Genomic DNA, 13,844 nt, shown 5'->3' on the forward strand with positions numbered 1-13,844 from the left:
AGGGAGCAGAGGCGGGACTCGACCCCAGGACCCAGGGATCACGACCTGAGCCGAAGGCAGACGCTTCACTGACTGAGCCACCCAGGTGCCCTAGGAGGGGAACTCTTGAACTGAGTCTTAAAAATATTAAGAGGAGTCTTCTGGGCAAGCAAGCTAGGGAGGCAGCAATGGGCAGAAAAAGAAGTGTGAGACTGTGGTGTTCGGGCCTGGAGCAGATGGATGGGGGGAACGGTGAGGCAGGGGAAAAGGGCCGGGGCGCGGTGGCAGAAGGGCCAGGCTAAGGGGCTTGGACTTTTCCCTGTGGGTAGCAGGGCCCCGTGGGAGGTGGAGAGCATCAGTGGCCAGTTCTGCGGGCTCCATGGAGGACGACTGTGGGGACTGCAAGGCCAGTCAGGACAACATTCTCTGGCACCTGCCCTTCACAGCAAGTAGGCGGGTCTGAATCCTTGTTCTCAGGCCACCCACTTCCTGGTCCTTCAAAGGACACCGGATGCTTCCAGTCAGCGTGCCCGCGGAGGGGCAGGGACAGGACCTGAGAGTTCATTTGTTCGCCCGTGGGTATCACACCGTGACCGTGGGCTCAGCTCCACAGGGAGGGTGTAGTCGGGACTTCGCTGGGGAGGAACCGAACGTGCAGGAGCCTCAGTGCTGCTCTTCCTTGTAAAGTGATGGGGGGAGAGGCTTTTCCACGTGTGCAATTTGATCTTCAGGAAGTTACCTGTACGGCAACAGAATGTCCTAGAGGGGCCAGGGCACTGACCGGGTCAAAGGATTAATGGAACTGAGGCCATGAAATGCTGGGTGGGAATGGGCCTGAACAGCAGAGTTTGTGAATGCTGACACTGGATGGCTCCCGCCAGGGCCCAGAGAGCTTGGTGTGCTTCTCCCCAGCTTCGACCCTCATGTTTTGGACCCACTCCTCTCCTTTCTACAAGGGTTTCTCACACCTTGGGCTTTCAGGGGTTGGCACCAGGCAAGCGCCGTCCCTGTGGAAAGGGCATTTCTGCTTGAACCCAGTGTCCCTTCAGTCCCATCCTTTCTTGCTTGACCCCTGATCTCGGGGCTCTCCTCAGTCCTGCTGTCCGGCTCCCCACTTCCCTCTGCATCCCTATCAGCTTCATCCCAGAGCATGACTTTCCCACATGTTTTGAACAAAAGCTTTTGGCTTCATTTAGGTCATTTCTAGTGGCTCTTTTGCCTCAAGAGAAGGTTGGTCATTTGTATCTGGATGAATCTTTTTTTTTTTTTTAAGATTTTATTTGACAGGGAGAGACACAGTGAGAGAGGGAACACAAGCAGGGGGAGCGGGAGAGGGAGAAGCAGGCGCCCCAGCAGGCAGCCCGATGCGGGGCTCGGTCCCAGGACCCCGGGACCATGCCGAGCCGAAGGCAGACGCTTAATGACTGAGCCACCCGGGCGCCCCTGGACGAATTCTTTTTGTCTTCCTGAGTATTGCCCAAGGAAGGGTTTCATGTTAGGCTTGTCAGAGATGGAGAAAGCCAGACAGGGTTTGCTGGGTTGTCAGCAGCAGCAGAACCGGGGAGAGATCCCGCACTGACTCCCGGAGGGAGACGGGGCTCTAGCCATCTGGTCACAGCAGAGCTTGGCCGAGAGGGGGGCCTTGGCAGAGAGGGGGCGGCGTGTCTACCTTGGGTGTTTCTGAGCTGCTCAGTGTCTCCCCCCTGGGGCCGAATTTTCTTCAGCTGAGCCTCCCCTAGGAGGAAGAGCAGCTGTCGACAGACTGAGCCTCAACAGGGTGGGGTGACAGGCCTGGCTCTTTGTTCCCTCTGCACTTGGCAGCTGGAGTCCCTTAAGCCTTCAAGGAGCATTTTGGGGACTCCTTTTTGTCGGGCTGCCTTCTTGCAAATGAGAGAACATGTCAAAGGCAGAGCCCTGCGAACTGTAAAGCACCACAAACTGGAGGAGTCTCCTCCCTCCTGTGGCTTGGCCACACACGTCATGGCTTCTGACGAATGGTCGCTCTTGACTGCAGTCACAGAGGTGGCTCACCGGGCTGTTCCGCAGAAGTTGCGGTGCCGTCAGCCAGGTTGCGCGTGCCTGCTCTGGAGCGCCTCTCTTCAGAGGGCCTGCCACCCGCTCTGCCAGCTGTGTCCTCCCCTGGGCCCATCTCCACTCTCGTTTTCCCGAGCTCTCAATGGTTTCTAGAAATGCTGGGAGTCAGTAGGCCAGCTTTTTCTTGCGGTTATTTGTCACTCAGGGCCCCGCTGCTAGCTTGGCCCCTGCTTTCTCGTCAACAAACATCTTTGCTGTGGCAGGTGTCTCCATCTTGTGTACCTTTTGGGAAAATGTCAGCATTCTGCCACGGAGAATATGGACACGCCTCACACCCGGTTGGTGCTGTGAGGCAGTGTTCGTGGGCCGCAGTGGAAGCCCAAGCATATAGCTTTCACAAAGGACCCAGCACAACCACAGTGATCTGGAAGCACTCAAAACACCTGACTCAGTCTGTGGATGGTCACTAAGTAGTCTTGTGTGTGAAGATTTTACTTATTTTTGAGAAAGCGCGTGGGTGAGGGCAAGTGGAGGGGTGAGGAGAGGGGGAAGAAGCAAGGGGCAAAGGGACAAGCAGACTGTGCTGAGCGTGGAGGCCAACGCGGGGCCCGACCTCATGACCGTGAGATCACAACCTGAGCCGAAATCAACAGTCGGATACTTCACCGACTGAGCCACCCAGGCGATCCTGAGCAGAGTCTTTTGGATCTCCAAGGTTGGAGACCTTCCCACGGCTCTGTGCCCACCTCCCTTCTCAACCCCATGAAGAAAGTCTCTGAGCCACACACGGTTCATTGCAACTATCGTTTATTAAAAAATATATGTCTCCTTGGAAGGAACACTGGTAAACCAACTAGTGTCATGCTTACTTTGAATCTCGATCTCCTTCCCTCGGAGGGGCAGAGGGTTGAGCATTACTCAGAGTACATCACTTAACATCTGAGAAATGACACTCCCCACTCACCCCCTCCTCACCAGAGTCGCCATCGGCCATCACATCATCCCTCTTTGCCTTCAATCCAGTGTACTGCCCAGGTAAAGCTGCTGCCCTTTCTTTCCCCTCATTCTGGGCCCCACGCTGTATAGTTAGCCTCATTGTGCTAGTAGGAGAACTGTTAACAGATTTCCTAAGTTTGGCTGGTAGCACTCTGAGCGTCTTGGACATGGCATTGTTCACACCAGTCACAATGCCACGGGCTGGGAAACCGGCCAGGAATATCCACGCTCTTCTCCCATGTTGTGCCCACCATGGGGCAAGGGAGGTGCGGGGCGGGGGGGGGGGGCACAAAAGAGCCCGGTGGGGGTGGGGCGGGGCCTGAGCCACACCTACCCCCCCCCACCCCCACAGTCGTGGTCAGAGAGAAACCAACTGGTCTCACCAGCAAGGGACTCTTAGCTCTGCAGGTGACTTGGACGGCCTGAGTCTACTCCCTTCTCAAAGCCACAGTAAGCTACCAGCTGTTGGTGTGGGCGCTGGGGGAGGGCGTATGGAGCAGCTGCAGAAAAAAACCAAATCCAACTTCTCATCACACGGCTGGCCAGGCCCACGGCACTCCCACCGTCCCAGCGCCGAGCTGGCAAGGGACTCCCTGTCCCCGTTGGTGGGGCCCCACAGAGGGGCCTCAGGGGAAGCGGCCACACCCCTGGCTGTGAGTGAGGGCCCCTGCCTCCCCTCCGTGGAAAGGCTGGCGGCACCGGGCGTACCCACGGTCACAAGGCCCGGCTCCTCCACAATGTCATGAGCCTTTCAAACCCTTGTCAAATTGGAGTCTACGCATTCACTTAAATAGTAAAAGTAAAATTTGGAATAATGAAAAGGCTGACACGGTAGCACAACATGGTTTTGGTTTAACAGCAGCTTAAAAATGAACAAAAAGGAAACCTCTCATGCAGACACATCAGGTGGCAGGAAACAATAGGCAATGTCATCGGGAGCACTGTTGGCCATTCTCTCGCTTTCCATCCCTCTGGACTAACTGTGCAGGTGGCAGGTGGCAGCTGCCTCAGGGTCCCTTCTCCCACCTTCTCACCCCCCAGAGCCGAGGCCCGCCTGCTGACCCCATCCTAGAGAAAGCCTCAGCTTTCGAGAGAATGACCAGAAACAAGTGCCCTTGGTACAGTAATTACTACCACTTTCAATCCCTCCCCAACCAGTTGGGATAGAAGATGCCATCTGATTGGAATATGAAAATTAAAGCATTTCTCTAATAACACAGTACCATTGATGAAGTCTCCATAGATTTTCTAGTCCAAATGTGTGTGAATATATATATATTATATGAGAGTGTATAATATATATATATAATAATTTCTATATATTTTATATAAATTACATATATATATCTATATATAAATAAGATACTTTCTGTCGCCATACGTTGCACCGTTCAGCGCTGCGTGAAAGCAGCGGGAGAGGCAGAAATGCCTGGGAGCCTCTCGGCACACGGCACATGGAGCTTGCTTCACAAGCCGTGCAGCTGTCCGGAGCCTGGCTTTCCAGCAGTCCTCCTCTCGTCTCTTCGCTTCTGCTTGGTTTTTATGAAAACAATGACTCTGATGGATTTGCTCCTGTGCTAGCACTTGGGAAAGGTCCATGCAGGAATGGGCACAGTCACATGATGAGTGAGATGGCATCATCCCAAAAAATAAACTAAAACCAAATGAAAATTTAAAAAAACAAAACAGGACTAGAAAACTCAATTTTTGGGACATATCTAAAAAAGGGGACAAGAACAGTAGTCATTTGTTCTCCTGGTGGGGACAGGAATGAAGAGGGAGGAGGGAAGAGGGGCTTGATGTCTTCTGTTCACAAGAGAGTGCTTGGTGGGGATTCTTCAGAGTTTCTCAGGGGATGGGACCCAAATGTAGTGCCCAGACTGGTCCTCGATGATTTGTTTGATCTTGTTATAAATCTCTTCCAGTGAGTCACCCTGTACAATGGCTAAAGTAAAGAGGAAAAGAGAACTCTTACTGTGCTCCACAGCACCGTCAACCCGGCAGTCTAGCCTGCCCTGGCAGCCCCCAGCCCCAACTCCGCCTGGCAGAGACCCCGCACGGCCTAGGGCAACGACGGAAGACGGTAGATGCTCTAAGCCCAGGGCTCAGTGTCATCTTGCCGAGACAGTAAGACTAAGTGGCAACGAACGAGAAAATGGATTGTTCAGAAAATGTTTACTGAGCACCCACTAGATTTCAGACCTCACGGCTCATGTTGCTCTTGGCAGCCGTGAGGCCAACAGCTGGTCATTGTAAACAGGCTCAGTAGAAGATTTGGAAAATCCCAGTTATCCAAAGAACCAAAAGAAACAGTTTCTAGCGAGAGGCAGTGCTCCTGGGGCCATCGCATCCACTCTATGTCAGAGGTTGGTCAGGAAAACTAGGACAGAGACGTAACAGTAAAGGGAGCTCCAAAACCCAAGGTCTGAGAGTACAGCTAAGCACCCTCTCCCTGCTTCACCTGGTGGTGCTGCCAGTTGGGGTTTCCTCAGCACCAACCTGCACAGAAATGTCACTGTGCTTTATCTTTTTTTTTTTTTTTTCAGTTTTTTTCTTTAAACTCTAGTTAGTTAACCTGTAAGGAGATATTGGTTTCAGGAGTAGAACTGAGTGATTCATCACTTACATACAACAACCAGTGCTCATCCCAACAAATGCCCCCTCATGCCCATCCCCCATTCGGCCCCACCCCCCATCTCTCTCCCTGTGATTGTAAAGGCAAGCAACATATTGCAGGGCGCCTGGGTGGCTCAGTCGGTTAAGCATCTGCCTTCAGCTCAGGTCATGATCCTGGTCCTCAGGTCCTGGGATCAAGTCCCATGTCGGATCCCTGCTCTGCAGGGAGTCTGCTTCTCCCTGTGCTCCTCCCCAACTCGTTCTTGCAATCTCTCTCTTTCTCACTCTCTCTCTCTCTCAAATAAATAAATAAAATATATTTTTTTTAAAAATCAGAGGAAAAAAAAGGTAACCAACATATAACAGAGAAACCTTAACAACCTTTTAGGAACTGACCTCAAACAGATGACCATACGCACACACACACACTGACAGATAACTTGAACACCCCCCTGAAGAATCATCATCATCAACCACCACAGATTTGGCACCTAAAACACCCAAAACCGAGGACTACACTGTGGGGAGGAGTTGGGAGGGAGAGAAGCAAAGTAACACAGGGAGCCTCTGATCTGGTAGGGACATGAAGACAAGATGAACAAAATGATCCATGGAAGCAGCTGGTGGTGTGGTCGAGACTACAGACTGGCTAAACTCTCTAGCTGGATGGAAGGAACTTGAATATTTTGCAAAGGCCTGACCTGCAAAGCATCCAGACACTCTGGACGGTGCCAGGTACCTAAGTCTTTTGGAGACACTTACAGGTGTCAGGCTGGTCCTATGTTACCAGAGCCAGGCAGCAGGGCTTCTTACCTGTGAAGTATTCTCCAAACTCCTGCTCCAGTTTCATGGCTTTGTCAAAGATCTTATTTGCTTGTTCGTATGTCTGCCGTCGGTTCATCTCCCTGACGAAGACAGAGAAGAAAAACGGTATCAAATTGGATTCTATGTGTGCCTTTGTTTTGTTTTTGAGAGACAGTGCACAAACTGGGGGTGGGAGGGGCCAGGGGAAGAGGGAGAGAGAATCTTTTGTTCTAAAGATTTATTGATTTATTTTAGAGAGCATAAAGGCAGGGGGAAGGCCAGATGGAGAATCTCCAGCAGACTCCCCACTAAGCACGGAACCTGAAGTGGGGCTCAAAGTGGGGCTCAAAGTGGGGCTCGATCTCATGACCCTGGGACCGCAACCTGAGCCGAAACCAACAGTAGGATGCTCAACCGATGGAGCCACCCAGGCAGCCTCTGGATGCTACGTTTTAATTACCATAAAGGATTGCTCCCAAGCTCCCTGAAAATCCGCTCAGCTGCCCTCTGAAAGCAGCAGTGGCCCATGGCTCAACATCTTCCCCAAACCTGGCAGGTTTAAAAGCGCGACTGGAATACAGGTTCGGGCACTCACATCAGAAGGAGCCCTCAGAGTGGATGCAGACCTGCCTTAGAGCTTCCATGGCGTCTTACCCCTGCCCAACAACTCAGTTTATTTTCTTGTTCCTTTCCAGGGCCCTCTCCTAGCTGGGAGTGTCTGAGACTCGCAAATACTCACATAAGTGCTTCAATGGACTTGGGCTTGATGAAAATGGCAATGGGGTAAAGTTGTGCTTGCTGCAGCCTCTTGATAGCATTGCCGGAAACATCTAAGATGCAGTGCTTGCCCTGAAAAGGCAAAGACTTGTTACCAGCCCACCCGGGTGCCTGTCTACCCAGCCCCAAGCACTTATCCAGTGGCAACACAAACATCTGTCTGGTGGGGGGCAGTGGTGGGCACCCAGGGCCACCCAGAGAGGCCTAGAAGATTCTACCACTGAGGCACCCAGGCCCCACATTTTGCTCCGCCTAGCCAGAAAAGGCCATATCTGCAGAGGGGTCACCAGTCACATCGGTGACATGCTGGGGTGAGCTGCATGGAGGAGACACAGCTATCTCCATCCAGGGGCTGAGAACATGCAGAGCCAGTGTGCTGTGTGGTTGTGGGCCCCGTGCCGGAAGGAGCCAAACCCTAACGGAATGTGAGCAGGAACATTTTCAGTTTTTCCTTTGACGGTTATATTTAGCAAGGCCATCTCCTCTCTTCTTACCCTCTCTGCAACTGCCCGCACTGACTGGATGCTCGTCCCATAGAGATTATCGTTAAATTGGCCTGCTTCAATGAACTTGTTGTCCTGAATATCCTTCTCCATCTGTTCTCGGGAGACCACAAAGTGGTAGTCTTGTCCATCCACCTCATTATCACGCCGAGGCCGAGTGGTATCTGGAGGAAGAAAAGGAATGCTCTGTGGCCCAAGGACAATGACCTGCCCCAGGCCAAAAGAGATGACCTGTTCCTCTCTCACCTGGGCCTCAGGGCCACTCCAATATTTTCCAAGTGAGTGGGCAGATGTCGGGGAGAGTAGCTGGAAAGAAGCGTGTCTTGCCTACTTCTCTTGTAACCACCAGGGCTCACACACGGAGCTATTTGCTTTAGTTTAAACTAAACCAGAAAGGTAGGGTTTCCTGGGCCAAAACCTGGCAGAAGATGCCAAATGAGGCACGGGAGCCAGTGAACAAGCTGTCCATGGGGCTGTGCCAATGCCACTTGGACCAGGCACCCCATTCGCCCAATCCTTCCTGACCATCACTACTCAAAACTTCTCTCCAAGAGAGGAAGCAGGCCAGCCTCATGGCTTAGGCCTCCCAGCCCCAAAAGCCTTGTGGGAAAATCTTCCAGAGCAGCAGACCCTGTTCCCAGAGAACCCGAGACCTGGCCCCAGAGCCTTTCCATGAAACATCTGAGTAATCATTCCCGGCGCACTCACACCTCCCTTCCAAAACCTGGGCTCTTACGTGGTACACAGGAGCCAAATTTATGCGGGAACTCCGAGATCAGGTCATCGTTGACTCTGTCCTTCATCGGGCCCAGGATGATCACAGGCCTTGCATAGTGAACTGGAGAAAGAGAGCATGGAGGTCATGAGGGAGGCCTCCCACCCGACGGCCTCTTCCATCTCCACGCCTGCCTGGAACACCGAGGCTCTGCAGCCACCACTCAGACAGGGCAGAGTGTCCGTGGCTAGTCCCTGGCTTTTAACTACAAAGACACCAAAGAGCCTTTAATCTGAAAATACCTCAGTCCAAGGCAAGTCTGAAATCCGAAGCATCTCCCCTTCCAACAGATTCAGGAGCAATCTCTGTACGGGCACCAGCAGCTAAGCAAGGTTTTCTTTTTTTTTCCCTGAGAACCCACTACAGGGAGGGACTGGGACCTTTCTTTTGGCAACAGTCACACCCACTGAGATGGACCCTTGCCTTCTTTGTCAACCCGTCCTCTGCTCTGGAAGGCACCGCAGCAGAAAAAAGGTATGGTGAGGGGTGCACACTGGGTTTCTTTTCCCCTTTTCTATAACACAAGGAAGACACCGGCAAGAAGGAACTGCCGGGGGTCCGCACATGAGGCGAGCCCCGCCCTCCTGCTCCCGAGTGCTCTTCCCTGTGCTGACACAGCCCACCACTATACTGGGCCCTGTGGTCACGAAACCAGCTCCAAGGCAAGACTCTCAGAAGGGGACTTACTTTCTTGCCGTGTCACTGGCTCATAGGACAAAATCGCATCCTCTTGTCCTTCTGCAACAAAAAAGGGAGACACTTAGCACTTTGTAATTGGCTTCCCTGCGTCCTGGACCCCCTACAGCATTCACCTCACCCCCACCTCTGTCAGAAAACAGCTTTGTCAGGTGGTACTTGCTACCACCTGCCTTGTGGGCCTGTCTGCTACCCATCAGCAAGAAAGCACAGGAAGCCCTTCACCACCCCTGGGATGGGAGTCAGGAGGCCTCTCGTTCAGCAAAACATAGCTGACCAAAGGGACATGACCCAGAAGCCATGAAGCCTCCATGGAAAACCACCCCCATTTCTTAGGAACTGTTCTTGTAGTCAGTAGTCAACTGTGCTCAATTACGCTCTTGCTCTGGTAAGAACCACAGGGAGGCTTCAACTGGATGATAAATGCTGCCCATGTCCCCTAATCTGCAGGCAGGGGAGTCAGGGCACTAATGAAGGCTAACTTGCTCTTTTAAGGGTCTGTCTATCCCCCCTGCACTGAGGAAATACCCAGATCAGTGGCTCTAGGCTGGGCTAAGGTCCCGAGGCCCCTCGAAGAGCAATGCCAAGCCCCGCTTTCTCATAGTAGACCTCCATACACCCTAGTGATGATAAACTTTTCCTAAAATAGTCACCAAGCCACTTGGTTCTGGGTGTCTGGGTGCCACGGGGCTGATGGCAGTGCTGGGGAAGGCAGCAGTATTTGCATCAAGCCCCAGGATGCTCGTTCATAGGCTTCCTCTGAGCCTAAGACTCGTGGGCAGACTGTACAAGACCTCTAGCCACAGCTCCTGAGAGGCCACGTGGGGTTCCACCTGTGGCCTCTCTGGCTTGGTCACGGGAGCTCAGAAAGAAAACTGGGCAGTTCCCAGGTTGCTTAACCCAGCAAAAGGACAAAGACACTGAGCCTTGACCTGGGAGGTCCTAGAGACCTGCAAAGGCAATTCAGGACAACATCCCACAGGAGCCACTTCTTTTGGTCTCTAAGCAAATCTGTAAAACTGGCAGCATTTATAACCCAGGAGGCCCCACGGCAGGGATTTACTCAGTGGCACCTCACCCTTCCCAGGGCCCCTGGGACGGCATTAGGTTGGGTCCTGGCCAGAAGTGCAGGCCTTATACTCTCCTTTAATTCATGGCCTAAATCCCACCCCATCAGGACAGAATGGCCACAGCATTTCCAGGATCTCAAAGTGTACATGGCTAAACGAAGCACTAGCCTCTGAACAGAAATGGCAGCCATGCAACGTTGGAATGAGGATGGCTGGGACACAAGGCAGAGCTACACAATATGGGGGAGAATGACACACACTTACTGGAACTGCTTTCGCTGTCACTGGTGTTGGATGTCACTCCCTCTGCAAGCCAACAAGAAAGAGACTCCAATTCAGAACACACCACTGAGAGGTCACAGGCGGCAGAAAACTCAAATCCTCCAGGAGGCAAGACACTGAACTGCCAAGCAAGCCAGGCCACAGGAGGCCTGCCACATCCAGGCTACCAACTGGGAGGCAGAGCGCCAGTCCTGAGCCCCTGGCCATATCATACTTGTCCCCAGAGCCCTCTCGGTCCGCCAAGTCCCTCCCAATACACTACAAGCCTTCCATTCTTCAGCAGCATCCTCTTCATCTGAATCAAAAGAACTGACCTGGAGTGTTTCCAAATCCTATCTCAAAATGCATCTCCCAAGGCTAATGACTGGAAAGGAAAGGCAGCAACAGCAGCAAAGAGAAGTCCCCTCCCCCAGACAGAGCCCCTGAAGGACAGAGTTATGTGGTGCTCCAGAACTAAGAGGCTAAGCACAGGGAGGCTGAGCTGTCACCGGGGACTGAGGCTCTGACCGTTTGGTGGGACCAATAGCCCTCCTGCTACCACTATCATCTAGCCTCCTCCTCCGCCTTCCTAGCTTGGCCTCAGTGGTGAGAGAGGATGCACCTTCATCCACAATCAGAGAGACCACAGAGACCAGAAACACGGAATATTGGGAGGCCAAGACAACCGTCCAGTCCCAGACCGCTGGGACACTCGGCATCTGAGTGTGGGCATGGCCACCATGCTCAAAGGAGACACAAGGTGCAATATGGCCCCAAAAAGGGCCACTGCTCCCAAGAGGACAGGCAAATGAAAATGAAACATGAACACAACAAACAATGGACAGAGACACTGCTTGTTTCAGCCAAGATGACACTGTTCCAGACTCTGATATGCTGTGGCCCCGTAGGAAGGACTGGATGAGTCGCCATCCCAGGCGAGTTCCTGAACAATCCCCTGAGGAAGCTCCTTTCCCTTCATGCCTTTATTATTTATTATTTATTATATTTATTATTTATTGAAGGAGAGTATATGCTCACAGAACCTGCCGGGCACAGCCACGTGTACATGCCCCTCCATGCACACAGAGGGGCTGCTAAGGTGCCGTCCTCTTAGTCCCTTCATTTTCCACTCTAGAATTATTTTCTAGAGAGGACAGGTCAGAGTTTGCCCGAGATAAGGCACTAGATATATATGTACATATAGTCCATAGGTGCCGCTGAGACCCCCACCAGCTCGGCACCTTAGAGATGCTCCATGGAAAGCCAGCCCATGGCTATTTCCTGAGGCCCATGGGCCTGCTGGGATGTCCCAGATGCATGATGGGTAAAGGGCTTCAGAGTACTCTTGTCCCTAGTTAGAGAGACCAAAACAGCTCATTCTTAAGCCCAGTTCTTTAGTGCTGTGTCACTAGGAGAAGCAGCCAACCAGCCGGTACCCCTCACCTCAACAATAGGCTAGAGATGAGCTGAGTGGTCACCCCTGGAGAAGTACTTCTTTCCCACCTCATTTCTAAGGTGGGGGGCCAGGATGGATCCCCACCCCTTCAAGGTACAAAAGGAAAACACAGACGTGAATGATAGGTTTTTATTAAGGTACCAGGGATCCAGAGCAAAAGTGTGACATTCAGAGCCACTTGTTCCTTCTCCTGCTATGGTGTCAGAGTCCTGACAACATTGTCCTCCCCTCACCCTTTGCCCTCACCCACGTTCCCTACACCCCCAACCCCAGCATGTCCACTCATGCCAGAAATACAGTTAGTGGTGTGTAAGTTTGACTTACTCAGGTTCTTTGCTCCATAATAATCGTCACTTAACCCAGGGAAGTCCTGATTTCACAGACAGCAAGGACAAAGAGAGAGGGAAAGAGGGAGGGAGGGAGGGAGGGAGGGAGGGAGGAAAAGAATTGGGACAAAAGAGGAAATAGAGAAAAAAGACAAGGGGAAGGAAGAATACAGAGCCAGGTAAGCATTAGTGACAGAAGTATGAAATACTATGAAGACCTATAATTATAGTGAGGTTAAGATTTTTGCTATAGAAAGAACACCCCAGAACAGATAAGATACGGGTACTTCATACTGCCAAAGTTGCTGCCATAGGGCCTTGGAGCAGACTACCTTTCTGAGGTAGTCTACAGTCTACAGCCCAACAGGACAGAACAGGTAGACTGTTCCATCTGTTCCAAGGCTCAGAGTACCTGCTTTGGCTGAATTTGTACTTACAGAGCCCAGGTCTCTGCTCTGTCCATGTAATCGCCATTTCCCTCTGAGGGTGCACCAAAGACCAGGCAGAATTATCATCATCCCAAGGAGCTTTTGCCTAATAGTGACTCACTCTGTCCAGAGCCTTCAGGGAAAGCTTCGTGCAGTGTCAGGTATGGCCTTCAAAGCTGGCCTGAGTTGTGCAGACCACAAGGGATGAGCTCACCTTCTGAAGAATAAGCACTGGGTGGTTTCAACTCTCATCCAACAGGCATCCCCTGTCCCTCAGCTGGGCCACCCAACGGCAAACCCTCCCCAGGCTAGATAGAGCACAGAGGTTTGGAGGCTGACCCGGTGAACTGCGGTGACCTCCCTTCAGACCGTCTCCCACTGCTCACAAGCAGAACCCACGGCAGCTTGTGCTTCTTACTGAGCTACCCAGGATTATGGCCCATCACCCCCATCTGCATGAAGGCACCCTTGGATCGACTAGCTACCACTTTAGACAGTGATGACCTACGTAGACCATGACCATACATCAGGCTCGCCTAGACAAAGTCAGTCCCCCGCCAGTCCCAACAGCCCAAGACCCCACAGCCCCTCCTTACAAGGCGGCAGAGGAAAGGCTTACAATTCAGCAGGATGATTAATATATGAGAAGTGTCACACCAGCTTGACCTGGTGTTTAAGGTGAGGGCCAGAGCAGTTAATTTCTGAGGCATATGGTAAAATATGAACATTTCTCAGGATTCACAACATTGGCTCTGAAAAGTCAGCTTATGGCCTTTCCTACCATTTGCTGTTTTTCAATAAATCTTTCTTTAGACAATGTTGAGTAAGCCCCCTTCCACGTCAATTCCTTTAGGCAGAAAGGATTTTATTTTGAAGGCTGGCTCTGTATCTGGGATGACAGTGAGTCTGCTGGAGCCGGGAGGACATCCTGGGTGCCTACGCACATGCATGTAATTCAGGAAGCAGGTCCGACTCTAGGTGTCCAGGGAAGAAAATGCTCTTCTCTTAACACAGATGAGTAAAGTTAAGGGAAAGAAAACACAGGAGGAAGAAGCCAGGAGAGCAACACTGAGTCCCTAGACCTGGTTCTCTTGAAAAAACATTCTTCTAAAACTGCTACTGG

The 13,844-nt window shown here is 52.0% G+C and overlaps 1 protein-coding gene across 5 annotated transcripts in view; it reads right to left on the bottom strand.

Annotated features, from left to right (window-relative positions):
• Nucleotides 1–2,803: 2,803 nt before the first annotated feature.
• The window catches only part of DLG3 (discs large MAGUK scaffold protein 3), a 54,767-nt gene continuing 43,726 nt past the window's right edge, over nucleotides 2,804–13,844 (bottom strand). For 3 of the 5 annotated variants that reach the window (XM_044234388.1, XM_044234391.1, XM_044234393.1), the window contains 7 exons: nucleotides 10,515–10,556; nucleotides 9,172–9,222; nucleotides 8,446–8,547; nucleotides 7,701–7,873; nucleotides 7,169–7,278; nucleotides 6,439–6,530; nucleotides 2,804–4,954 (listed from right to left, as the gene is read on the bottom strand). In XM_044234388.1, the coding sequence (XP_044090323.1) occupies nucleotides 4,848–4,954; nucleotides 6,439–6,530; nucleotides 7,169–7,278; nucleotides 7,701–7,873; nucleotides 8,446–8,547; nucleotides 9,172–9,222; nucleotides 10,515–10,556 (677 nt within the window). In that variant the 3' untranslated portion in view covers nucleotides 2,804–4,847. Of the gene's footprint in view, nucleotides 4,955–6,438; nucleotides 6,531–7,168; nucleotides 7,279–7,700; nucleotides 7,874–8,445; nucleotides 8,548–9,171; nucleotides 9,223–10,514; nucleotides 10,557–12,291; nucleotides 12,338–13,844 lie in introns of all 5 variants that reach the window. The other 2 variants (XM_044234389.1, XM_044234390.1) reach the window with 2 other exon arrangements.

Source organism: Neovison vison, chromosome X (genome assembly GCF_020171115.1).
Source record: "Neovison vison isolate M4711 chromosome X, ASM_NN_V1, whole genome shotgun sequence".
In the NCBI taxonomy this organism is placed as follows: domain Eukaryota; kingdom Metazoa; phylum Chordata; class Mammalia; order Carnivora; family Mustelidae; genus Neogale; species Neogale vison.